The sequence below is a fragment of the Humulus lupulus genome, chromosome 1 (assembly GCF_963169125.1).
Source record: "Humulus lupulus chromosome 1, drHumLupu1.1, whole genome shotgun sequence".
Taxonomy (NCBI): Eukaryota; Viridiplantae; Streptophyta; class Magnoliopsida; order Rosales; family Cannabaceae; genus Humulus; species Humulus lupulus.
Window position 1 is genome coordinate 305,933,124 of NC_084793.1, and position 26,463 is coordinate 305,959,586.

General features: G+C 34.6%; 2 protein-coding genes across 2 annotated transcripts; both read right to left on the minus strand.

Moving 5' to 3' along the window:
- Nucleotides 1–12,131: 12,131 nt before the first annotated feature.
- Nucleotides 12,132–12,902, minus strand: LOC133780977 (extensin-like). Its single transcript, XM_062220281.1, has 2 exons — nucleotides 12,806–12,902; nucleotides 12,132–12,646 (listed from the first exon to the last, which is right to left on the minus strand). The coding sequence occupies exons 1-2, from the start codon at nucleotides 12,900–12,902 to the stop codon at nucleotides 12,132–12,134; spliced, it is 612 nt and encodes a 203-aa protein (XP_062076265.1).
- Nucleotides 12,903–15,875: 2,973 nt separating this feature from the next.
- LOC133812679 (bZIP transcription factor 2-like) lies at nucleotides 15,876–17,144 on the minus strand. Its single transcript, XM_062246477.1, has one exon. The coding sequence runs from the start codon at nucleotides 16,661–16,663 to the stop codon at nucleotides 16,139–16,141; it is 525 nt and encodes a 174-aa protein (XP_062102461.1). The 5' UTR covers nucleotides 16,664–17,144; the 3' UTR covers nucleotides 15,876–16,138.
- Nucleotides 17,145–26,463: the final 9,319 nt, after the last annotated feature.

Genomic DNA, 26,463 nt, shown 5'->3' on the forward strand with positions numbered 1-26,463 from the left:
GAGTTATCAATTTTGAATGTAAAGCAAAGTTATTGATGACATGTATGTGATATATATATGAAATATTTTTCAATGGTTACAACTTATAGATGGATACTAACAATTATATAATGATGTGACAATATAGTCACTTGGTATAGCAAATCACCAAGAGTTAAATATTTTTTTTCTACATTAATTTTGAATTTATTTATTTATTTTTGTCATAATTAATGTTATTTCCAACCAATGAGAAACAATAGCTATATTTAGAAATTGACATGCATTTAAAAAATAAAAAGTTTACAATATTATATTTTCATAATAACTACACGTTTTTCATTAGGTATTCTTTCTAAAAATTTGAAAAAAATCAAAATTTATCTATAGAAATATTAATTAACAACTATAAATATGAATTATTAATTTTTATCGAATAATTAATATTAAAGTAATTATTAATGAGTAGTAACAATTAAGAGTGCACTTATATATATATATATTATATAAACTTTTTCTTGGTGATCCATTTGAAATTCCAAATGTATAGGGTAATTTTTGCTATTAAAATTCGTAATATAAATTTAAACCACTTACCAGTCAAGATTTATCTTCTTAATTTTTTGGTTCCTTCAATCTATTGTTCTTTTCTCTAATTTTTCTATCATCTCTTACTGTTTTTTATTTTTTTTTCCTAATTTTTTTTCTATTATTTCTCTTGCTTTATACCTTCTTTCTTACACATAAAGTTTTTGAGATTTGAGTTTTTTTGTTTTTGTTTTTTACATGAAGTTTTTTAATATAATTCTTGTATTTTAAGAAAATTTTGATTTTGGCCCTCTCACAAAAAAAAAAAAAAAAAAAAAAGATTTGGCATGGTGTAGTGTTGGTGAAAGTGTGCAAGTGATAATGATAGCATTAATTAGGTAATATCTTTTGGCTTATTGTTGATACATATACTTCATAATGATAAATGGGTATTATTAATGTTTATGCATTATTAATTAATGCTTTGATTTGACAAATAAATAATAAGTTATTATATATTATGTGTGATTGAATATGAGATTTGGACATGTTTTGTGCTCATCATAATGTAATGTTTTAATTAAAAAGTTACATATATGGTAGTGAGTGTGATTGTCTAATGACGTTATAACCTATCTAATTAATCCTTATTATTTCATTAATTAATTGGTGATGTATATGAAATTCCAAATGCATTGGGTAATCTACTTTTTTTTTAATATATATATATATATTTATATAAAAACATACTTAGCTTTTCAAGATACTTGTGGACACTACTGATCATTTCAAAGGTCAAGTTTCCATAATTTTATTTGTTTAATGCTCAATTATTTATAAATTTAAACTGTGCTTGATATATATATATATATGAAATATTGAAATGTACATCTCCACTAACCCAAATGAGATGAATAATTTTTCCTTGCCCATCATGTGATTCATCTAGTTTGATATCATATATATAAATTATTATTGAGTATGTCACATGTGGATGCCTTCATTACCAGTTATCTTCTTTTTCTTTCATGAAAAGAATCAATATATATATATAACATCAATCAATCTTACAATTTTAATATATTTAAATAGCATCAAATTTTAGTGAAATCATATCTAATTTATAAATATATTTATTATTTTTAAAAGCAGAAGTAGGTTAATTACTATTTATAACACACACACATATATGTTATTATTTTATTTTTTTTGACATTAAGCCACACATATATGTTATTATATCCTTTGAATTTAATAGATAGATTATAAATATATATATATATATAATATTAGAGTATTAAAACTATGGACATTTAGGACTTGTGTTGATATTATTTTGTGTTTTTTATTTTCAAAATTGTATTTTCATAAATTAGAACAGAAAACAATTTTTGTAGTTTTAAAAAAATAACACGAGTTTAGTTAATGTTTTCTAAAAATAATTTTTCAGTTTTATTTTTTTTTAAATCTTAAATAAAAAATTAATAAATATATTTACAAAGAGAATTTTTTTTTAAAAAATTTGTAATAAATAACGAGATAAAGTAATGTGAAAAAAAAATGATGCAAAATAAGAAGAGAGAAAGTAAGGAGAGAAATTTTGAGAAAGAAAAATTAAGAAGAGATAAATTGATGCAAGAAAAAAAATGAGAGAAAATGATAAGAGCGAAAATAGCGAGATAGAAAAAAATGAGAAGAGAGAAAATAAAAATATATGAAGTGATGAGAGAGAAAATAATGAGATAATAAATTATGAGAGAGAAAATAAGGAGATCAAAGAGAAAGTGATGAAAGATAAATTAATAAGAGATAAATTGATGTGAGATAATAATAATTAAAAATGTAATGTGAGAAAAAAAATTGACAAAAAAAAATTTGAAAATACTTTTTTGTTTTGTTATCAAAATTTTTCATTTTTTGTAACTTTGCTTTTAAAGATTATTTTCTGAAAACAATGTCAAACACTCATTTTTACAAAACTTAGTTGAGCAAAAACTTGATTCCGGTACAATTTTTTAAGATATTAAATGAAAAAAATGATGATTAAGTTTAGATTTCTAGAAATCCAGAGATAAACATGATATTTTGCTTACAATTTAATATTTAAAAAAAGTATAGTTTTTCTCACCGTTTTATTTTTTTAGGTTTGAAATTAATTAAAACTAATAAAAAAGACGAATTTTTTTACCTTAAAAACGTTAGATAGTTTGATATACTTTGAATCAAATTTTCAAATAAAATGAACATTGAAGAATTGAAATAATAATAATAATAATAATAATAATAATTAAAAACAATAGCTAATCTCTTTGTTACATTGTGACAAAGAAAAATTCTACATTTTTATACGACTAAATATTCTACATCTTTATTACATTATGATATACAAAGAAATATTCCCCATGGATGCAAAGGTTGATTCCCTCCGTCTCCCTTCAGGTGAGTGGAACGTTCCCTTGATAAGTCAGTCTTTTATTAAGGAAGAAACATAGGCCATTATGTCCATCCCTTTGTGTGTCTCAGACAGAAGAGATCTTCTTGTATGGCATAATGCAGGTCGAGCAAGCTGCCCGTTTACATGGATTGGGCCAAGCTGAATCGTCTCAAGGCGCCCCTAAATGGTGGAAAAGGCTATGGTCACTTTGTGTGCCCCTTAAAGTTAAAATATTCATCCGGAAAGCTACTCAAAATTGTCTTCCAACCTTGAGTAATCTCCACCACCGTGGTATGGATGTGGATGAGACATGTCCTTATTGTTTGAGAGGTCCAGAGACAAGTTTCCATGCCATACGGGGCCGTTCGAGGTTGGCCTCAGTGCGAGACCAAGTTTGCTCTAATATTAGTTTTCTCTATTTTCGACACATGGATATTTATGAATTTATGATGGAACTGTCTAAATCCTTGTGTAATCGAATTGGAAAGAATGCTTATTGTTTTATGGAGATTATGGTTTCGCGAAAATAAGCTTGTTAATGAAGGGATTCTATTAAATGGCGAGATGGTGTCTCACTGGGCTCTTGATTATTTAAATCGCTATCAGTGTGTTAATAGCTCCAACAAAAGAACAGTCACCATAATCAAGCTATCATAAGCAGAGAGTCACTTCGGTGGAAGACCCCTCCTTCCCATCTTTTGAAGGTAAACACTGACGCAACCATCTCTTCCCAAGTCAAAAGAGTGGGTTTGGGCATGATCCTCAGGGACCACCACAATATTCTCATCGCCTCAGCTATATGGCCTTGTTTGGCTACCTTCTCCCCTATCATAGCTGAAGCTTTGGGCATCTTGAAGAGTCTCCAACTCTGCAAAAGTTTGGGATTATTACAGATTATTATGAAATTGGATTGTCTTCATGTGGTTCAAGCCATCAATAACAAGAACATAGATCAATCCTACATTGGTTCCATCATTAGGGATATCATTACATTTGTAATGAGTTTATTGGTGTATCATTCAAGTATTGTCCTAGATCGAGTTGCTAATAGTGTGGCCCACTCCTTAGCTAAGTTAGCTTTTTTTGTAACGTCTTCCTAATCCAAGACCGTTATACGATGTACTTTAAATAATGTCAGATTTGCTAATCAAGTCATTTGGATATAAGCATGTAACTAAGGTTAATGTCAAGAGTTAGGGTTAAAAAATTTAGTCAAAGGAGACATTGACTTTTCCTTTAAAAGTTTAATACATACATGTGATCCCAAAAGGTTACAAATAAATGTTTACAAATCTATATACAATCAAAAGTTACAACCAGCCGGCCTAAGCGGCAAAATCAGGGATACAACCCTAGTTTCTCCGAGATATCCACGGCCGTGGTGGACGAGTAGCCGCATATGTACACACCACCACCGAAACTCTCCAACTCATGGCTGGTCTAGCTTTCCTTTCCCCTTACCTGCACTGCATAACACCCGTGAGCCAAGACTCAGCAAGAAAACTTAAACATGTGGATGAATAGTAAGTACAGATTCAAAATACATATATAGCATGCACAGTAGTAATAACCCTCATGCATGCATACAATTATAAATAAGTGATCATTGGATCATACTTGGACCCTTGCCTGTAGCTCTAAGTAACTAGCCATAGAGCTAGCCAAGCGCTTTGTTTTCCAACGACCATAGGGTCGGCCAATATAATAGTACGTCCCTAATTGGGCCTAAGCCTCTCGACTAGCGCACAACGCCCTATTGCCGCCCTTGAATAATAAGTCAAGGCTTTAATCAAACATTCAGATAACCAGATAATGAGATACAAATACAGATAAGCATACTTCAAACAATACAAATATGCATACATATAAATCACGGTATCTTAACCAATCGAATACAAACACAGTAATAACTATGTTTCTTAATGGGGTTGAGCCCTACCTATGCAAACAAGGCAAGCATTCATTAAACAATTATCCAGATACAGAACATTCAAGCATAATCTAAATCATGTTCATTCTCAAGGCCCTATTCATAGTTGTTGACTGCGTTTTTAGCCAACGACGTGAGAACGTCAATAACGACAAGCCTTCAAGAGAAATAAAAACGACACAGACGGTTTAATAAAGAAAATAAAGAACACAGGAGATTTTTATAGTGGTTCAGCCCCGATTGTCGGTAATAGCCTAATCCACTTAGAGTTGTGATTTATAGATCCGTACTCAAGATCAGATGGACTGAGCCAACTGAGTTTCTTCAGTACAGATTGTGAAAAATACAAGAATTCTCTCTTATTTCAGCACTTTCTCTCTCTAGAATAGACAGACCCAATTTCCTCTCTCTAGAAAGAAGAAGCCGAAGGAAGCCCTTCTCTCATCCCATAAGTCTCTATTTATAGGCCTGAGATCCTCAACTGATATCCCCTTATAATAGGGATATTTTATTATATTTATTACATTTAAACATTCAAAATTTGAAATGTAACAAACCCCCCATTTGTGGGAAGAATGAGAGATTCCCGCATACGTTGCTGGAGTTGTGTCTGACTTAGTCTCCTCTAGCTAGTTGGTCCACCTCCTACTCACTACCCATGCAAGTGCTGGTTGAACATGCATGGTGGTAGGACATGTTTTTGGTGGGTTGAACGTGCATGGTGGTAGGAGATGCACTTCTCTCCTCTAACATGCACTCTCCTCTAGCATGCCATGTTCCTCCTTGAACCAATCTCCTTGGCTTCTCCTCGGACCAAGGTGGTCCGAGGCAACCTTCTTGGCACCTCACCTTGGAAAACATTGAGGCAACCTCACCTTGAACAACATTGAGGCAACCTCACCTTGGACATCATTGAGGCAACCTCACCTTGGACATCATTGAGGCAACCTCACCTTGAACAACATTGAGGCAACCTCACCTTGGACATCATTGAGGCAACCTCACCTTGGACAACATTGAGGCAACCTCCTTTAGCATCTCCCAAACATGTCCGATCGAACATTGTATAGGCTCTTCTTATCAAAATCTAAGTCTCCATTCTCTTGCATGAGACTCCTCCTCCTTAGCTATTTACCTTGGACACGTTCGAGCCAACACTTAGAAAACCTTGGGAGGCTTACCTCCTACACACCCTTGGGGTCTCCTAGGACCACATCCTCCTTGGGGTCTCCTAGGACCATTCCCCTTAACTCTCCTAGAATGCACCTTCCTATTTTTTGGGTATAACAATAGTTATAATTAACAATCCAGCCAAGCCCTAATCACATATATCACATATTGGTGCAATTTTCTTACCCTAGGTCCGAGTACAACGTAATAATAAGAACGACCCTCGATCACGATCCTGGTTTCGAGCAATTCTTCAGGCCATCTTCCTTTAGCTTCTTCCAACTTTTTCTTTAGTGAACTCTTTAGGGACTTGTTTACAGCTTTGACCTGGCCATTCGCCTGGGGATGAGCCACCGCTGAGAAGCTCTTTATTATCCCATTTTTTCCGCAAAATTTGGTAAATAAATCGGTATCAAATTAAGTACTGTTATCGGATACAATCTTCCTTGGCATCCCATATCGGCATATGATGTTCTTTACTACGAAGTCAAGGACTTTCTTCGAGGTTATCGTCGCCAAAGGCTCGGCTTCGGTCCACTTTGTGAAGTAATCTACGGCGACTACTGCATATTTCACTCTGCCTTTGCCAGTCAGCAATGAGCCTGTGAGGTTGATTCCCCAGACCGCAAATGGCCAGGGGGAGGTCATCATAGTTAGCTCGGAGGGTGGAGCTCGAGGAATTGTGGCGAACCGTTGGCACTTATCACACCTTTTGACGTAGTCGAACGAATCTGCTTTGATGGTAGGCCAGAAGTACCCCTGTCGTATGATTTTCTTGGATAGGCTATGCCCCCCAGTATGGTCTCCACAGAACCCTTCGTGAATTTCCTCTAAGATATTCTTAGCTTCGAGTGGGGACACACATCGGAGTAGCGGTATGAAATATCCTCTTCTATATGGCTTTCCATCAATAATGGTGTAACGCCCTGCTAATTAGGGTCCATTACCAAGTGTGTTTAAAACCAGTGCTGGACTTGCTAAACAAGTCATTTGGACTAAACATGTGATTAAGCCACTAAAGGTTTAGGTATTAAAACTTTTGGTCAACTTATAATCATTTCCATTAAGTTAAAAACTTGTTCTTTACATGGGATCCCAAAAACATCAGTTTAAAAACTAATTACAATACTCAGATTACACAATAAGCCAACCTAGGCGGCAAAAGCTGGGTTTAACCCTAGTTCCTCTAAGCATCTCGGTCGTGGTGGTCGAGCGGACTGCATATGTACATACCACTGCTAATGCCCTCCGACTCATGGCTGTTTGAGCTTCTCCTTACCTTTACTTGCACCACTAAGCACCTATGAGCCAGAAGACTCAGCAAGAAAACATAATCAACAGTTCAATGAATAAAACAACTATCAAACAGTAATAACTGAAACAAGTACATTCATCAAACCCAATTGGAGACCATAGAGTCACACAAGTGCATGTTGCACTTTCTTTCAAGTTGTTGGCATTCGATCCAGTCAAGGGCATGTCACACTCCCAGGGTGGCCCAGCCATGGTGGCCTGCATTCCACGTGCATTATGCCAATCTTAGCTTATAAACTAAGTTCCTTAAGCCCTTGACTTATAAGTCAAGCCACCACGTGCCTCCAACCTATAAGTTGAAGCCTTGGGTTTCTCAACTAGTAAGGCGAGTCTCCTAGAGCCCATCATATTCTCAACTAATAAGTTGATCCCCACTTAACACTCTAATAATACCCTAGTTTATAAACTAAGCTTCACAGTCATAACAGACAGTCACATGCTTCATATAGCATACTTATCAACAATCACAATGCATTATAATACATTCACATAGCAGTCATAAGCGTAACCATAATTATGCACGTTACAATGTACCTAATCTGATATTCACAAACATAATTATAATCATGTTCATCACCTTGACTAAGCTCTAATCATGCATTCACATAACAGGTGCAGTTTTCTTACCTTTGGTTCGTATTCGAGTTACTAATGATGGCCCTTTGAGTACGATCCCCGATTCAAGCCTTTAGTGAAAACTTAATCACAACCGTAATAAGGAAATTCCATCAACAATAGGTAAATAAAAGCTTCCAGACCAACTCTTAGCCTCCGAGACATCGAATTCCACTTAACAAGGAAGTAGAATCAATCCCGAGCCCAAATGGTTAGGTTCCCAATCTAAAAATCCCATTTAAGCCAAAATTCCCCTTAAGGGCCGCGGCCCGCCTTTAATTCCAGAGGCTCGGCCTCCCTGAAAACCAACGCGTGTGCGGCATGCCCCTAAGGCGTCGCGGCGTGCCCCTACATTCGAACCCTGATGGCTCGACTTCTCCTTCGCAGGCCGCGGCTCAGCCCCACGAACCCAGAAATTTCTGGGCTTTTTCTTCAACCGAACCCAGCCAAAACTTAACCAACTCCGTCCCACATCTCCAATTCAATTCCCACAACATATATACCCATTCTCACCAATAAAACTCAACTAATTATCATAGTAAAGCTCACCAAACTCAACCTCTCAATTATCAAGCATGCATAGACATCCCTCTAAATATTCAACAAAACTAACCATACAATTTCAGTTCAGAATTCTTATCTTAGCTGAGATGAAACACTTGAGCCTAGCCTCTGTTTTCCCAAGCCTAACACTTTGATATCCCAAGCTTTCCTCTTCAATTATCCAAAAACTACTCAAACACCAATGGAGCATAAAGAGAACGTGAGAGAGAAAGAGAGGGCTGCTGAATTCTTTTCTTTTGAATTCCCTGTAATTTCTCAAACCTTCTCAACACAATTAAGCCAGCCAAGTCCTAAACCCCAAGTGGAATTGATTAATTTGCCCCTTGCCCTTAGCCTATTCAACAAGTGCTCACAAGGCCAATTTTGTCCTTTGCCTTAAATCCCGCTATCCATAATTTGCATCCTATAATTCCCGCTACTCCCAATATTCTCACACGGTTACCAATAAATTCCCATTACCCACTAATTCTCGGTAATGTACTAAATTACTAGAATACCCCCAACCTCACCCCGAACTGGGTATTAAGACCCCATTGTGACTTTCCCGCTAACTTGCTCATCGAGATCGCCTCTCGTCGAGTAACCCAAATATATCCACATAATAACATGGTCTTAATCACACAAACACATATTTGCATTTATACCCCAAACAAGTCAAATTACTAAAATACCCTTTTTATAAGAAACAGGCCCACATACACATATTTAATATCTCTAATGTACAAGCATAATTATATTATAATATAATTCACATAATAACTCAATTATTGCCTCCCGGCCCCCTAATCCAGGCACTAAGTCACATTAGGAAATTTGGGATGTTACAAATGGTATACCTGGGGATCTGATACATTAGTTTTCGGGCCTTGGTCCGTTCTTCTGGAAGAATGCCAGTCTCAAGGTATTCAACTATCGGAGTCATCCAGGTTGGCTCGGCGTTGATCATGCAAACATCCTCCTGCTCAGGCTCGTGAATACTGGGCGTCGCGAGATGTTCGATTGGCACGACATTCAGCTCTTCAGTCTCAGTAGAGGTCGCAAGCCTGGCTAAGGCGTCCGCATTCGAGTTCTGCTCTCGGGGGACCTGTTCTATCGCATAGAACTCGAAATGCCCCAGTGTTGATTTTGCCTTTTCTAAATATGCCGCCATTATCGTACCATGAGCCTGATATTCTCCTAAAATTTGATTAACTACCAACTGGGAGTCACTGTAGCTAGGGGTGGCAATTCGTGTAAACGTGTCAGATTCGTGTCGACACGATTATGACACGACACGATTAAGGTCAACACGAACACGACACGATTATTAAACGTGTCAAAAATATGAACACGAACACGACACGATTATTAAACGGGTCAACACGACACGAACACGATAACACGATTATGACACGATTATGACACGATTAATCATAATTATACGAAAAAAATCAGAAAACCTATGTAAAGTATTCGTGTTATCGTGTCTGACACGATTATGACACGACACGATTATTAAATGGGTCGACACGATTATGACACGACACGATTAAGGTAAACACGAACACGACACGATTATTAAACGTGTCAAAAACTCAAACACGAACACGACACGATTATTAAACGTGTCGTGTTCGTGTTTACCTTAATCGTGTCGTGTCGTGTTGTGTCATCGTGTCGTGACCCAAATTGCCACCCCTAACTGTAGCAATGTATCGCTTTGGCTTTGAGTTCCTTGGCTATACGGAGTCCTGCCAATAGGGCCTCGTATTCAACTTCGTTATTTGATGCGTCAAAGTCAAATCTTAGGGCAGAGTGAAATCAAGTTCCCGCTGGGGTGATCAATATTATACCTACCCCCGATCCATTCTCATTGGAAGACCAGTCAATGTAAAGTTTCCACAGCTCACAGGCCGGGGCTATAACTTCATCGTTGGTCACACCAGTGCATTCCACTATGAAGTCCACCAAGGCCTGTCCTCTTATGGTTGTCCTAGGATGATAAGTGATCTCGAATTGTCCGAGTTCAACTGCCCATTTGAGTAGTCGACCTGAGGCTTCTGGCTTGGACAAGACTTGACTTAGTGGTTGATCAGTCAGTACATGGATGGGGTGCACCTGAAGATAGGGTCGGAGCTTTCAAGATGAGTGGATTAGGCTGAGAGCTAACTTCTCCATCAAGGGATATCTTGATTCTGCCCCCAGTAACCTTTTACTGAGATAATACACATGCCTTTGCACTTTTTGTTCTTCTTGCACGAGTACCGCGCTTATGGTGTGCTCGGTTGTAGCAAGGTATAGGTATATAACTTCTCCTGTGATAGGTTTTGACAAGATGGGAAGTTCTGCGAGGTGTTTCTTGAGCTCTTGAAAAGCCAACTCGCATTCCTCCGTCCATTCAAATTTCTTGCCTCCCCTCAAAAGATTGAAAAATGGAAGATAGCGGTCTATAGATTTTGAGATAAATCTACTTAGTGCCTCCATCCTGCCAGTCAGACTTTGGACATCCTTATGCTTTCGAGCTGAGGGCATATCAATCAGAGCCTGGATTTTTTCTGGATTTGCTTCCTCGGGCGTTTACAATGTAGCCCAGGAATTTCCCCGAAGATACTCCAAAAGAGCACTTCTGAGGGTTGAGCTTCATGTTATATCTCCGTAATACGGCGAAACATTCTTCAAGGTCATCAACATGGCTATTGTTATGTTGAGATTTAACTAACATATCGTCAACATAAACTTCCATGTTGTTACCTATCTGTTCGGAGAACATCATGTTTACGAGTCGTTGGTAAATGGCTCCAGCGTTCTTGAGCCCGAATGGCATGACGTTATAGCAATACAACCCTTTGTCTGTCACAAAACTCGTATGCTCTTGGTCAGGGGTGTGCATGGCCTTATCCCGATCATGGCTCTAAATTGCTTCTTGAAATCCCTTGAAAGCTGATCCTAAGAAGTGATTGAATGCCTCTTATATTTTTCGAACCAGCTTTTTGCTGGTCTTGTAAGTGATGCTGGAAACAACATGCATCTGAGCTCGTAACCCACATTACTTGCCCTCATAATAGTGTTGCATGTACTTAAGTGACTGTACGAGTCAGATTTCCGTTCAAAAGGTGGGACATGAGGAATCTGAAACCCCTGAGAAAACGGAGTGTTGGAAATGTGGGGAGCGAATGGTTCGAGCTCCTCATCAGAATCTTCGTCCCGATTCTGACCTCGCTCATTCTGTATGAGCCTAAATGCTCTTTCCAGTTGATCAATTCTCTCCTGAACCGGATCCACAGGGGGTCTCGCCTGAAATTGGCTGTCGTTGATCACAATTTCAGGCTCGCGCCTTCACATGGGATCCTTGCGCCCATTTAGACGAGCCCTCAGGTCTGGGTTCGAGGGGTTACCATTACCCCAATTTTGATTCAGGTATTCTCGCAAGTCAGGGTGGTTCCTTTGGTTCCCAGTATTTCTGCGTCCTTAATCATACATACTGACTGATCGTGTGTCCCTTGAGTCTTCGCTGGCGAAGCTCGTTGCATGATTGTTTCGAGATGGATTCCTTTCAGGTTGCCTCGTCTCTCCAGTGTGAGACCGAGACATTTGGCTTCTCGTAGGCTGGGTGCCTCTCTATTCCCTAGCAGTTCCTCCATTCCCCTGCTTCCGTCCAGCCCGCCTTTCCCTATTATCCTGAGTCGGTTGTGTGTTTCTCCGAGATGGTGAAGGATATTTAATTGGCGACGGAGGGTGTTGTATGGGTGACAGTGGCTGCCACCCATTTCGGGGTCTGGATGGTCCCGAGTTCACCTGTGCTAACTTAGGAACATTCTGCGCGTTACCAGCAGTCTGAGTCCGAGCCGCTGCAGGGGCTCGGTTATTCCCAGTTTCCGCTGGTAACTCAGCAGCTGAGTTAACAGGAGCTCTAGCCCGTGTGTTTCTTCGGGGCCTTGAAGGGGCAGGTTGTTCTGCCGGTGGCAGAGGTTGTTCTGTCGGTGGCAGAGGTTGCTCAATTCTTCTTGTGGCGGCATTTTTACGAGGTAGCCCACGAGGTCTACGGGGAGGAACATGAACGTCCCGTGGAGGAGGGACCTGGGCCTCAGACGGAGGTTGAGGCTGAGCCGCCTGTGCCTCCGCAGCTAATCTAGCTAATTCTTCATTACGCTTCTTGGCCTCAGCCAACTGTTTTCTTATCTGACGATTTTCGAGTTCCACAATGGGAACATATCGCTCAGGATTATAGTACATGTCCTCGTCGTCCCTGGGGGCTGGTGGTGCTGGAGGTCCTCGAGAGTCTGAGGACTCACTTCTCTCATCTGGTTCTGGATTCGTCATTAGCTGTTTCCTAGGGCGCCACGGATAGTTGACTTCTTCTTCAGGAATATTTGGATCATTTGTAGCCATAGCTAATCAGGGAGGCTTTTTCGAATGACTAGACTCAGATTTGTACTGCTTAATGCTTTTAATGAAAGCACCAAACTGTTGACGCCATTTTTCGTCAACTTAAAATTTTGAGCAATTAAACAATAAGAACTATGGTGCAAATGAATAGTATGGTGGAAGAACAAGGGTTTTACGTGGTTCATCAATTAAATTTGCCTAGTCCACGAGTCTATTTTATTAGAACTTGGAGTTTTCTCTCTAGATAGCAAAAGATCCGTCCTCTTTTAAGTGTTCATGACCTCTCTATTTATAGAGAGTTTTCAGAGTTCATTCCCACATATTTCGAGAAGATACTCCTGCTTATTAATTGAAATAATGATATTAAATGCTGTAACTCCTATATACAAGGAAACGTCCCCTGAAGACCAGAAAAACGGGTAACAGACTTGTTAATATCCCTTTAATGTCGAGACATTACAACAATAAATATCTTTAAATGTACAAAACGTGTTACATCAGATGATTCATCAAATCTCCGAGATCAACAATCAGCATCGCATTAGTCAAGGTTTACAGACAGGTTATGAACTGACCGTCTTACTCCAAGACCTGCTCGGGGTAGATAAATACCATCGAGGCTGTCATATTTCGAGCTTGCACTCTTTAAGCTCGGGATACTCGATCCGAAGAAACTTGATAACGTATGTATCCCGATACTATGCTCTTTCGAGCTCAGAAAGAATCCCGAGGCTACATGTCTTTGAGGTTGTCGTCTTGCTTCGAGGGTTTTACAGGTGTACCATGAACACGCGTTTTTATATATCTCGAGCTCACAGTCGACGAGTCCAGCCTTCGAAGTCATACTTGTCTCAAAATCTGGGTGTAATAAATTATTTATCAAAAATGAATTCTTTTATGGAAAAATGAATTAATTTTAGTAGTATCCATCTGCAAAAGTATAAGTAATTTTTTTTTCAATGCTACTCCTTTGGTTGGGCTAATTTTAGAATAAATTGAATCTATTTCAAAAGTATTAGTATTAATAGAAAAAGAAAAAAAAATACTAGAATAATTATCAAAAGAGCTTTGAAAATATATATTATTAAATCTGAAATAGAAAGACAAGAATCAGACAACATTATTAATAATAAAAGTTAAGACTTATTTTTATTTTTACTTTAGAAATTTATATTTAAAAAATTAAGGAGCATGAATATAATTGATAATAATAAAAACATGACAATATATGCTGCAACTATCCATACCTATATAGGCTATTTGAGAGTTAAAAAAAGGGCCACAACACTTTGATGATTAAGAACAATAATTCTCAAAGGGACTCTATATATATATATATATATATATATATATATATGGGTGCATTCTTAATTGTTATTACCCATAGATGGTTACTTTAATATTAATCATTGGATTAAGATCAATGGTTCATATTTATAGTTGTTAATTAATATTTCTAAAAATAAAATTTGATTTTTTCAAATTTTTGGAAGGGTTACTTGTAGAAAAATGCGTATTTATTATGAAAATATAATATTGTAAACTTTTTCATTTTTCAAATGTATGTCAATTTCTAAATGTAACTAGTGTTTCTCATTGGTTGAAAACACTATTAATTATGGCAAAAAAAATAACTAAATTCTAAATTAATATAGAAAAAAATATATTTACATGTTGGTGACTTGCTATACCAAGTCACTATATTGCCACATCATTATAATTGTTAGTACTCATTTATGGCTAGTAACAAATATTCCATATATATATATATATATTTAAAATTTTAGACATATATAATATAAAGTATACATTATCATGATTGCATAAGGTGTAAGGTGTAAGGTGTTAGGTGTTAGGCTTTTGTTTTTATGCTTATGGTTTTGGTGCTATAATTAGCCACTCGACCAGTGTATCCATTCCCTGATTAATAAGTTTTTGTGCTCATCTTTTTCCACTCCCAAATAATTAATACTAAATAAATCATTTTTATTTATTTATTTATATAACCAGTCATAGAAAGCAACTCCACCACTTCTAATTAAATTTTAATAAATGTAACACCTAAGAGGTCCACAATCCACAATATATTAGTTTTGTTCACCCTAAAAATATATATATTATATTAGTTTTGTTCAACCATAAATAATTAAGGCCATTACATATGTTGCAAGTTTACACATAAACCACTAATAATATGTATTTATTAAACTAGTGTCACTATTAATTTCTATTTGGAGTAATTTATAATAATTTGTATACTATACGTATTCATTTATTAGCAAACCGTGTGTTTTTGTTTATTTATATAATTTTTAATTCACCTGTACCTATTTATTTTTTTATATAGAAAAATATTTTATATACCACCGACTAAATAGATGATCTAATGGTTTAATAGTAGGTAATAAAAACTTGACCCTTGTTAAAAGTAAATCTCTATATAATAATATTCAATAAAAAGTCTTTGAAGAATATATTCACTAATAGTTAAATAACAAATTAAATGGTATTTGTGAAATTAGCTCATGGGTTATAGAAGTATTATTTTATAAGACTCCTAGTTTTCTAGATATCTTCAAAGAAAACAAGATAATTATATGGATATAATATGAGAATTGCATAATTATATAGATATAATATGATAATTATTAAGGGGCACTAATGTTATCCAATCCTATAAAGAGGTATCGTATTATTATTGGTAGAATCTAATATCAGGTCTCACATATTTGAATTTAATAATTATTATAAAATATCACTAACTTATAATAAATAATAAAGTGTAATTTTATGTATTTTTAAATACTTTAAGATATCAAATAACTACCATTATATAATATTGATAAGTGATGGCACATCAAGCACATCTATCTATCTATAATATATATATATATGTATATATATATAAAAGGTAAAATATATGAGACATATATGGCATAGGATTGAGGAAGAAAAAATATCATATGAAAGACAAAATTAATAATGGAGTTTATTTTATTATTCCTTATAAGACAATCCCACATATATTTCAAAATTTTACAAGCCCAATAATACATTGCCAAACAATTTCAATTTGTCTAATATGTGACACCATGGCCCCAACAAGAACACAAAATCAACCCCCTAATTTCTAACACTTGACCCAAAACAAGCCCAAAATAAAAAACATAATTATTAAAGATAGTGGACCCCAACTAAGACAACAACAACAACGATTATCATCATCATCATCATCAACATCAATACATATACATCTGATCAGCTGAGGCTGCCATGATTGGTTGATTGAGAGGAATAGAGTTCCAAGGGTTGATCATCATCATCATCATCATCTGGGAATCTTGATCATCAAACATCAGATGGTCATGATCATCAAAAGGGTATGTGGCAGTAGAAGCAGTGGTCGATATTGTTGATGAGTTTATACAGTCGATTATTTCATTGAGTGACTGTAATCTATGGGTGAGTTCAGCCATTTGAGCTCTGAGAACAGAGTTCTCAGCCTCGAGATTAAGGTAGAGCTGGTTGGTCATGTTGAGACTGGTTATGATTTGACTGTTCTCCTTCTTTAGATCACCCACCTGTGACACTAACTCATCCATGTGTTGCTGCTTACGCATCCTCGACCTACGTGCCGATTCCCGATTGGACAGCATTCTCTTCCTCTTCCTCTGATCCACTACTTTCACTTGTTCTTCCTGACCCGTTTCCTGATCCGAATAGCCCGACGAAGCCCCGGTTGTGGTGCTCGATGAACCCGCCATAATATTATATATATATATATTTATTTTAACTGATTAAAAATAAAAATAAAAAAGCAGTCTTTCTTTGGGAAAATATAAAGGAAATAATAATATTAGAAGGGTTTTAACAGTTCATGAGAAAACGTAGAACCAGTAAAGGAAGACAACTGAGAAAGATTGAACAAGGTGGGTCCTACGGCGGAGGCTGGAGCTTATCATATACCCAGAAAGAAGAACTTCACTGAGTACTGGAGACATCTTCAGAACTAGTACTACTGGTTTTGGTTGTAAGTAACATCTAGCTAAGATTAAATTAGATCTATCTGTAGAAAAAAATATGTGTAAATATATTGAACTGAGTGAAAAGAAAGGAATTTTAATGGAGGTTTTGTGAAGAGGGTGGGAGATGAAACTACTGAAGAATGATAATGAGGAGAAGAAAAAATGGCTGAGAGGCTCAAAGCTTAGTAGGAAGATATGGTGGGAAAGAGAAGGGTTTTGGAATGGAGCAGGGAGTTGGATTATATAGAACAAGGAATGCCCACTTGGTCTGAATAAATTTAATAAAAAAATGTCACCAAAATATAATTATAATTAAAAATTTGGTTATTGAATAAAAAAATGATAATGATGTCGCTTCCTTAGCCAGAGTAGCCATGCACTTTATTTTATTGTTTAGATTTATTTAGTCATAATTTGAAAAGAAGAAAAAAAAATTAATGTCAATGACCTACTTTTAATAATTTATTTTGTGCAACTCGAAACACAATTGTGCATATTATTAGTAGGATAGAATGTAATTTTTTGAGAGCTAGTGTACTAGTGTGTATATTATTAATACATAATAATATTTACTTAATTTATTTGTACTATTTTGTACTTTTTTTTTTCTTTCTAAATATTATATATAATCCTCAATTTATTATACTCCACTTATTGATAAGAATTTAATAAAATTTCTAAAATTTTCTTTTTAAATTATATGTTATAAAACACACATAAAAAAAGACACATGTTAAATATAAAATACTTTCTCTTCTTTCTCTTTGACAAAGCACTGACCCTAGATTTTTTTTTGCATTGTGCTTTTCTCTTGGCCGGAGCCTCCTTAGGCTCTGGCCGAGAGAGCTCCTAATTAGTGCATATTTAACGATGGGTGACTCTACTCAGAAGGTGTTTGGGCTCTGGCCGAGAGAGCTCCTAATTAGTGCATGTGTTAACGATGGGTGACTCTACTCAGAAGGTGTTCAGGCTCTGGCCGAGAAAGCTCCTAATTAGTGCATGTTTGATGATGGGTGACTCTACTCAGAAGGTGTTTGGTTCTTCCAATCTGGCAACTTAGGATGCCTCCTCCAACGTCGCTTCGGTGTTGGTGGGAGTTCGCAGAGATTCCAGCAGCAGATGTGGCCCTCTTAGTTGTGGTCTTCTGATTTAATTTCTAGGTTAATAATGGTGTTATACATCCTTATCTTGTAAAGATATTGGCTTTTGCCACATTTTGTTCCAATCTTTTCACTACTCTCGAAAGATTTAGGATCTCATTTCGTTTGAGTCTACTGATTCAGTTTAGTTTGTCGATTCACTATTACAAAACACATGTTTTTATGACACTTTTTTAGGGCACTCATCTAGATGTGAGCCCTAAAAACATCTTCTAGACTTTTTAGGATACTCGTTGAGAGTCCTTAAGTAATTTCTTTTAGGATACGCATTGCGAGTCTTAAGAACTAATGTGTGTCCTAAAAGTTTGAATTTTTTTTGACAGACATTTTAGGACATGCAGTGCAAGCCCTAAAAACTTATGTGTGTTCAAAAAGTTTGAATAATTTTATTTTAACTAAAGTTTTATTATATATTAAATCACAACATAAAAAAAACCCATTCTCTCTCTCTCTCTCTCTCTCTCAAGCTTGCTACCTAGCCACGACAGCGACTCTCCGGCCACCCCCTGCCTACACACGCCGACCCACCGTGTTCCCCAGCCCCCGAAACCCCAGCCACATGGGATTCTGAAACGTTTTGGGCATTTTCTGACCACCTCGACCCACCCCGAGCCAAATGACCACCACTACATTCCTTGTGCTTTGAGCTTCAAAACCTACTAAAGGATCGGACCAAACTACCACCGTGGGGTGGTGGCGTCGCCGCCAACGTCGGAGATCCGACGGGAGCTTTGGTTACAATTTAATTTTTTAAAAATTAAAAATAAAATTTTTTAGCGAGTCCTAAAAAATCTCACTTTTTATGACTCCCAAATAAAGAACTCGCGCCTCGCGATTCCTAAAAAAACATTTTTTTGTAGTAGTGATTTACTTACTTGGTCTATCTATTAAAGGCGGCTCATTAAGTGTGGTGGTTAGATTAGGTTAATGTGAAAACTGTTATGCCTCATCGAAGGCCTGGTTCAAGTGTCTCAAGTGTTTTTGGCTGGGGTTGATCCCTGAGTGTGCATCTGTTGTTTTGTTCAGTTTATTAAATTTTTATATTAAAAAAAATAAAAACTACAATCAGCTCAAATGTTATTTCTAGTTCGATTTGGCTATCACAAAATTCGATATGAAAGTTTTAAAAATACAGAATTATATATATATATATGGTATTTAGTTGAAATTCCAGAGTGTAAAATATGATTTCATTGTTTTTTGTAAATTTACACTAAAATATACGGAATTATTTAAATGAGACTAATTTTCGAAGGAATGCGGAGACTTCATTAAAAGTCTCATTAATGGAATTAGTTATAATTAAAACTATAAGTACATCAAGAAATATTTATAGTATATATTATAAGTTTTCAACAAGAATAGTATTGGGGGATCACACACATTATTTTAGTACCACGCATGTGATTTGTTGCTTGTTATGCTTTTATCGGTGAATTAAAATATATATTTGATGACAACATTGTCAATGTTGACAACTTATGATATTTTTAAAAACATGTGGTAAAAAAATGATAGTTCTGTCATTATTATTATTATTATTTAAACAAGTTGTAGAAAAGTAATGAGCAACATTAGTGAAAGCCACTTAGCATGACCTGAGTTGATTGGAAGGTTTTACTTTTTAAACAAAAGTATTATTGTAACTTTCTAATAATAGGGTACATAACCTTAAATCTTTGATTTTATTGATTGAGAATATGTGGCATTTTCCAAAATTGTAATTAAAAAAACTCAATGCTCATAGAATTTGTCTGATGAGCAGTTGAGATTCGTGGACGGCCGTAATTGGTGTTCACGCGCATGCGCATCAGATTCATATCGCCCTGGATTTGTTATTACCAAGGCAAAAACCACTCCAGCCAAGGAAAGACACTTTCGCTCTACTTCCTTCTAACGGCGTCGTATTACTGTCCCACCCCTTGCAGCCGTGAAAAATTAACTAATAAATGTAAATAAATAATTATTAGTCTAAAATCTAATTCATTTTGTATTATTACATTGTTTTAGTCTTTTTTCTTTGCTAAATGATTTTAAAAATAATAATTTCAGTAAAAGTATTTAATCTGTTTTAAAATTTCTAATAAATACTTACATATTCTTTTTCTTTTTTTTTGTGATAAGAGTAATCTTATAAAATCAAATTTTAATTGATAGTTTTATTTTAAAAAAATTAAAAGTTGAAAAAAAATGATGGGGAAAATGTTTACATTGTATTATATTAATCTCAAATGTGTAATATCAAATCTCAAAATAATCAATAATTATTATAAAAAAAATTATAATATTTTTGTTTTTATATGTATATGAGAATTAGATTATGTTGTGAATTTGTTGGACAAGAAATAATGAGGATATGACATCTAAATATGACTTTTTAGTGAATTTATTTGAGAATTTTATAAATTTGTAAATTTATTATTTTTTTTATATAAAATTTATGAATTATAATAATGATTTATGATACTTTTTTAAAAAAAATATAATTTGGGGAATATTAAAAAGTATAGGGTAGTTCTCGAGTGTGTACCATGGCACATTGGTGCACCTATTTTTATTTTTTGGCTTAGAAGTATTTTCGATGCATTTTTTTATGACATTCTAAATTGTAGTTATTTAAAACATCTTACAAATTTTCAGAAAATTTCGAATAAAAACAAAATTTAAATAGTTTATTGCACTCGTGACTGTTTTTCTTATGCGCGTGAAATGTAACATATTTGAATATTATTTTCAACACTGTAAATTATTCAAAATTTTCTAAAAATTTGTAAGATGATCTAAATAACTACAATGTATACGATCATAAAAAAAAATCGTCGAAAATACTTTCTGAACTAAAAATACTAAACAAACGCACGAGCGTGCACTTTTTAGGGTGCACCGAAGAATCTTCCAAAAGTATAAATATTGCTTAATAGTGATGCATTTCTAATGCCATGCAAAGATAGAAAAAGGGTAATCCAATTCTTTTTTAGAGGAGATTAACAGCGATGCATTTCTAATGCTATGCAGAGATAGAGATAGAGATAGAGAAAGAGTACTCCAATTCTTTTTTAGAGTAGAAAATATAGTAAGCAAATGAGGTAATGATAGATTACGTGCGGGCACACAGTAAAGGGTAATGGGAAAATAAAATCTAATGGAAATGAACAAGTCTGACAGGAAGTGATTTGTTTGTTTCCCGAGAAAATAAGAATCATAAGGCGGTGAGAAAAAGTTAGTTGTGGAAATTAGTCACGTTTCTGAAAAAGCACCCAACACTTGTACCGGCCAAGTGACTGTGTAGATTGTTAAATATCAGCCGTACATTTTAACCACATGGCATTTGTCAGACATCTCTGCAAAATGGTCCCAAATTTTCTTTATTTTATTCACAAAATAAAATAAAGATCATCAATCAGATCTAAAATCTGATCTGATCAGGCCCCGCCCACCGCCCCATATTACCATTCGCCAGCTATTAGAAATTTCTTCTTTTTTTGTTTTTAACATATTTTTGGGTATAATAAACAAACAAACAAACGAAGAAAAAGGTTGAAAAATATAAAATAGATGGAAATGTGACTACAGAGGCATGTGACATTCTTGTTCATTTCTTTATTTTCTTTTTGTTTTGTTTTTTAAACTCAGTCATCTTATAATTAATTTGGTACGTGTTCATGTTATGTCTTAATTTATATGACACCACATTATGCTTTTATGCATGAAAAAATTATGTAAAAGAAAAAAAAAGATTGAAAAAGAAAGAGACAGATGATGTTGACTTTTCAAGATTTTATTTTATTTTTGTTGGAAAAGTATTGTTGGGAGAAAAATAAATGATGTCTCTCTACACCTCCTTTTTTCCCCACTTGAAAGGCACTCTTCTTCTTTTTTTTTTTTAGACAACATCATAATTAATTTTTTTTATTAAAAGATAAATTACAAATTAATAATCCGTATTAATAAGTGACAAATAAATAATTAAAAATGTGATATTTATTGTGGATTAAATTTGATTATGGTTATATTTTATATCAAATTTTTAGTATGTGCTAAATTTGACATATATTTTAGACCATTATTAAAGTTTAATTTTTATAAAAATAGGCTAAAAAAATAACTATACATTATTTTTGTAGCATTTTATTAGAGATGCTCTAACATAATATTAATAAATATAATAAGATTGTAAGTTTATCTATTTATTATAGATTTTTTTTATTAAGTCAGATCATATGCATCTTAATATGGTATCATAGTTCAATAATTTAAACAATCAACAAGTCTAAAATAATAATAATAAGTCAAAAGAGTTACTAAAAACTAAAATTAAAATTTGTGATTGAAAAGAGCCACTCATATAGGATTCGTGCTATATATAAAGGTGAAGATATTAACATACTTATAAGACTATGAATGATTTTACTTATTGCTTGTTGATTTTGAATTAAACCGTATATATCTTAACATATGATATAAGAACATGGTATTCACGCTCACATGTTGAATATATAAATATATATTAGATATAAATAATGTGCAGTAGATATGTTTGCTTAGTTTTATTTATAAAATTTATTAATTATTTTTATTAAATTTATATTAATCTTATATAAATTTTAAATAAATATCTTATTTTAATTAAATAATTTATTTATTTTTATTTAAGTTTATGTTTGTTTTAATTTTTGAATTTGAAAGTGACAACAAGAGATTATATATTATATATTTAATATAATATTAAATGTTATATACTAATTTTAAATTTAAGTTTATTGCTAGTTATTTAAAAAAAACAATTTGTTGATAATTCACAGCAGATTATATGTTTAATATGATATTATTTTAATAAGTGAGTTTAAGTTTAATTAAATTTTATTTAAGTTATAAAATGTATGATTTTATTATTTTTAAATAATTATCATTGTAAAATATCTCAAAAATATCATATTTTAATTTGTTCAATTATTTATTATTTTTAAATAATTATTATTGTAAAATATCTCAAACATATCCTATTTAATTTTTTTTATTTATCTTATTATATTTAAGTTTAAGTGTTTACAAACTACAGTTAAATATAAGAATATTCTGTTAAAGTTAACATTAATAAAATAAAAAATCGTTAAAATCAAGAATTTTCGTTATCTACACACTTATTATATAGAAGATATATATATATATATATAAGTAAGATATTCGATTTTTCCTCAGGCAACACTCTTTAATTTATTATGGTAGAACAAATATTGTGTAAACCCAATTTATTTCGTGGAAAAAAAAAAAAGTTGATTTCCTCACTTTATGAGGTGATGACATGAACTATATACTTTATTTATGTTGTGACAACATCACATGGTGACATACTAATGAAATAAATAAAGAGGATTGGTAAGAGATATTATTGGTGCCAAACACCACATATTAATATTTGTATAATTTAATATTAAGTCCCACGTATTTAAATTTAATAAATATTATGAGGTATCGCTAATTAATCATATATTTTCACTTCATATGCTGTTGGAAACTTATGACAACTCCAACAACAAAAGTCTGTTTAGTGTTAGTTCAACACCAAAGTAGTAAAATTTAGGGTAATTTACGGCGAAAATACTTAAGTTGTTGGTTTTATAACACTTAAATACCTAACTCTTGTTTTTTGTGGTAAAAATACCTTCCGTCAACAATCCTTGGCATCCGTTGGTACCTGACCGTCAAGTGCTATGTAGAGGTAAATCTGGAGATTTTTAATTGGTCCACGTAATTTTAAATATTACAGGTCACCTAAATCCTTTTTTTTAAAAAAGTTTCTGATATAATAAATTAAAACTAATAAATAAAACTAAAAACTAATATAACTAAAAACTTAACCATCTTTAATTCAAAAAAAAAACTTAACCATCTGAATGAAAAAAAACTAACAACTAGAAAAACTAAGTTGAAGGCGAAAAGCATTCTTCTGAATGAGGAAGAAGGAAGCGATTTCAAGTGAAGAAACGATTTCAAGCATACGGACGAAGGAGGAAGACAAACTGAGTTGCAGACGTTGACGGCGATCATTATGGCGAAACGTAGGGGACCTAACGACCCACCACCAGCGTACGGTAAGTTTGCTAGAACCCATTTCAAAAAAAAATTCGGTGTTTTGGGGGTTCGGTTTTGGGGGTTATAAATGAGTTAATTTTTTTACATTTTTTATATCAAGTTTGTTGGGGTTCTAGTTGGTGGAGATGCTTTAAAGCATATTTAAGATTATACAGTGGGGTCCATACGTATGGATTTTTGTGGGAATCTCTATGTGTCCATTTTGGGGTTTTGACATTTTTTGTGGAGTAAAATAGTGCATCTGATTCTTTGTTGACTATTTTATTCACTAGTACTACTTTTGACTTGGTTTGCTTCCCCTGTGTACTGCTGTTTTGGTGTATATTGTACACAGGTGAAAATTGTGAGAAGTTTACAGTCAAATTGCATCATAGGGGGCATTGGTTCACGCCCTTTGGTAATAAAAGATATGAGAAAGGGCAAATAGACTACTTTGACAATGTTTCGAAGAGAAAATTCAGCAAGCTTGTGCTAGAGGATATTGCTAGCATATTAGGTTATTCTATGCCTTTCAGGTTTCTATATAAGCCACATGGGAAGCATCTTAATGTTGGGAAGATGGTTGTTGGGCCTAAGGAAGCTTCAGAAATACTTAATGAACTGGATGTCAAGAGAATTTCAGAGGTTGAAGTGTATTTGGTCCTACCTGAGGCTACATTTGGTTTGGAATGGAAGGAAGACCCCACTGCAGTACCCCATATACCTGACCCTCCCCCTAAAATATTAAGGAGATGTGTGATTGAGGAGTTACCATCCGATACTAATGTGGTGCCTGATGTGGTGGGTATACCTGTACTGGAACTGTCATCAGATAGTGAGAAAACTGAGTATGGTGATGAGTATGGTGATGATGATGAGGCAGAACAAGGGAATGGGAATGAGGATGATTTTTATGCCCATTTTGCTTCGGATAGTGAGGAAGCAGCTGTTGAAATGGATGTTGGGGATGATGCACCCATACCTCAAGCTGACACACAAAATGAGGAGGTCCTGCCAGATGAGGTGAATGATGCAAGACATGAGAAGCCTGAAAGTTCTAATCAGAGGCAGTCAAGAGGGTGTTTGCAAGAGGAAGACTTTGAGTTAAACGATGAGGAGTATGAGCAAGAGGTTGAGGCAGAAAAAGAGATGGGTAGGCCATCTGATCCAACTAAATGGTGGGGCAGTGTGACAAATTTGTGCAGCCAAGGTGTTCAGGGAGATGAGTCAAATGGGGTGGACACTGAAGAAGACTTGCAAAGTCTTGGAAGTGATGGTGAAGAGGTTGGGCCTAGGAAGTCAAAAATACATTACAACCCTATGTCCAACTTTAAGGATTTCAAATTTGTATTGGGAATGGAATTTGGGACTGCAAAACTACTGAGGACTGCTATTAAAGAGTACTTTATTGAAAGTAATAGAGAATTTAAATATGTAAGCAATGACATGAGAAGAATTAGGGTCAAATGCAAAGCTAAACAATGTCCTTGGCTGTTGTATGCAAGTGTTTCAAGAGCTAACAACACTACTTTCAAAGTGCAGACTTTAGTAGATAACCACAACTGTGGTTTGGTCCTTAATAATAGTCATGCCGATGCTTCCTGGTTGTCTAAGTATTTTTTAGAGCAATTCAGAATCAATCCAGATATGAAGTATAAGACTTTTAGAGAGATGACAACTAAAACCAAGTACTCACATGTTTCTAATTGGGTATTCTACAGGGCAAAGGCCAGAGCAAAAATATTGCTTGAAGGTAGTGTCTCTGAGAAATATGCTATCTTGGAAGACTACTGCAAAATGATATTGGCTACAAACCCACGTAGCACTGCCATCATCAAATCAAATATGGTAGAAGGAAAAAGGATATTTGAGAGGGTATATATCTGCTTAAAAGCTTGTAAGGAAGGTTTCAGATCTGGCTGTAGACCACTCATTGGTCTTGATGGGTGCTTCCTCAAAGGGTATTGTAAAGGATTGCTTTTGGCTGCAGTAGGAATAGATGCAACAAACTCAATGTATCCTATTGCTTATGCAGTTTGTGAGAAAGAAAACACTAACACTTGGTCTTGGTTTTTAGAATTGTTGAAGTAAGATCTAGATATTGACAGGCCTTCTCAGTTTGCTATGATGAGCGATAGGCAGAAAGGGTTGGAGAATGCTATTGCTTCTGTTTTTGAGGGTGCATAGGTGAGAAATTGTGTTAGGCACTTGCATTCCAACTTCAAGAAAGACCACCCAGGTTTGTTATTGAAACAACAACTATGGGCAGCAGCAAAGACAACCACTATTCCAGAGTTTCAAAAGAGG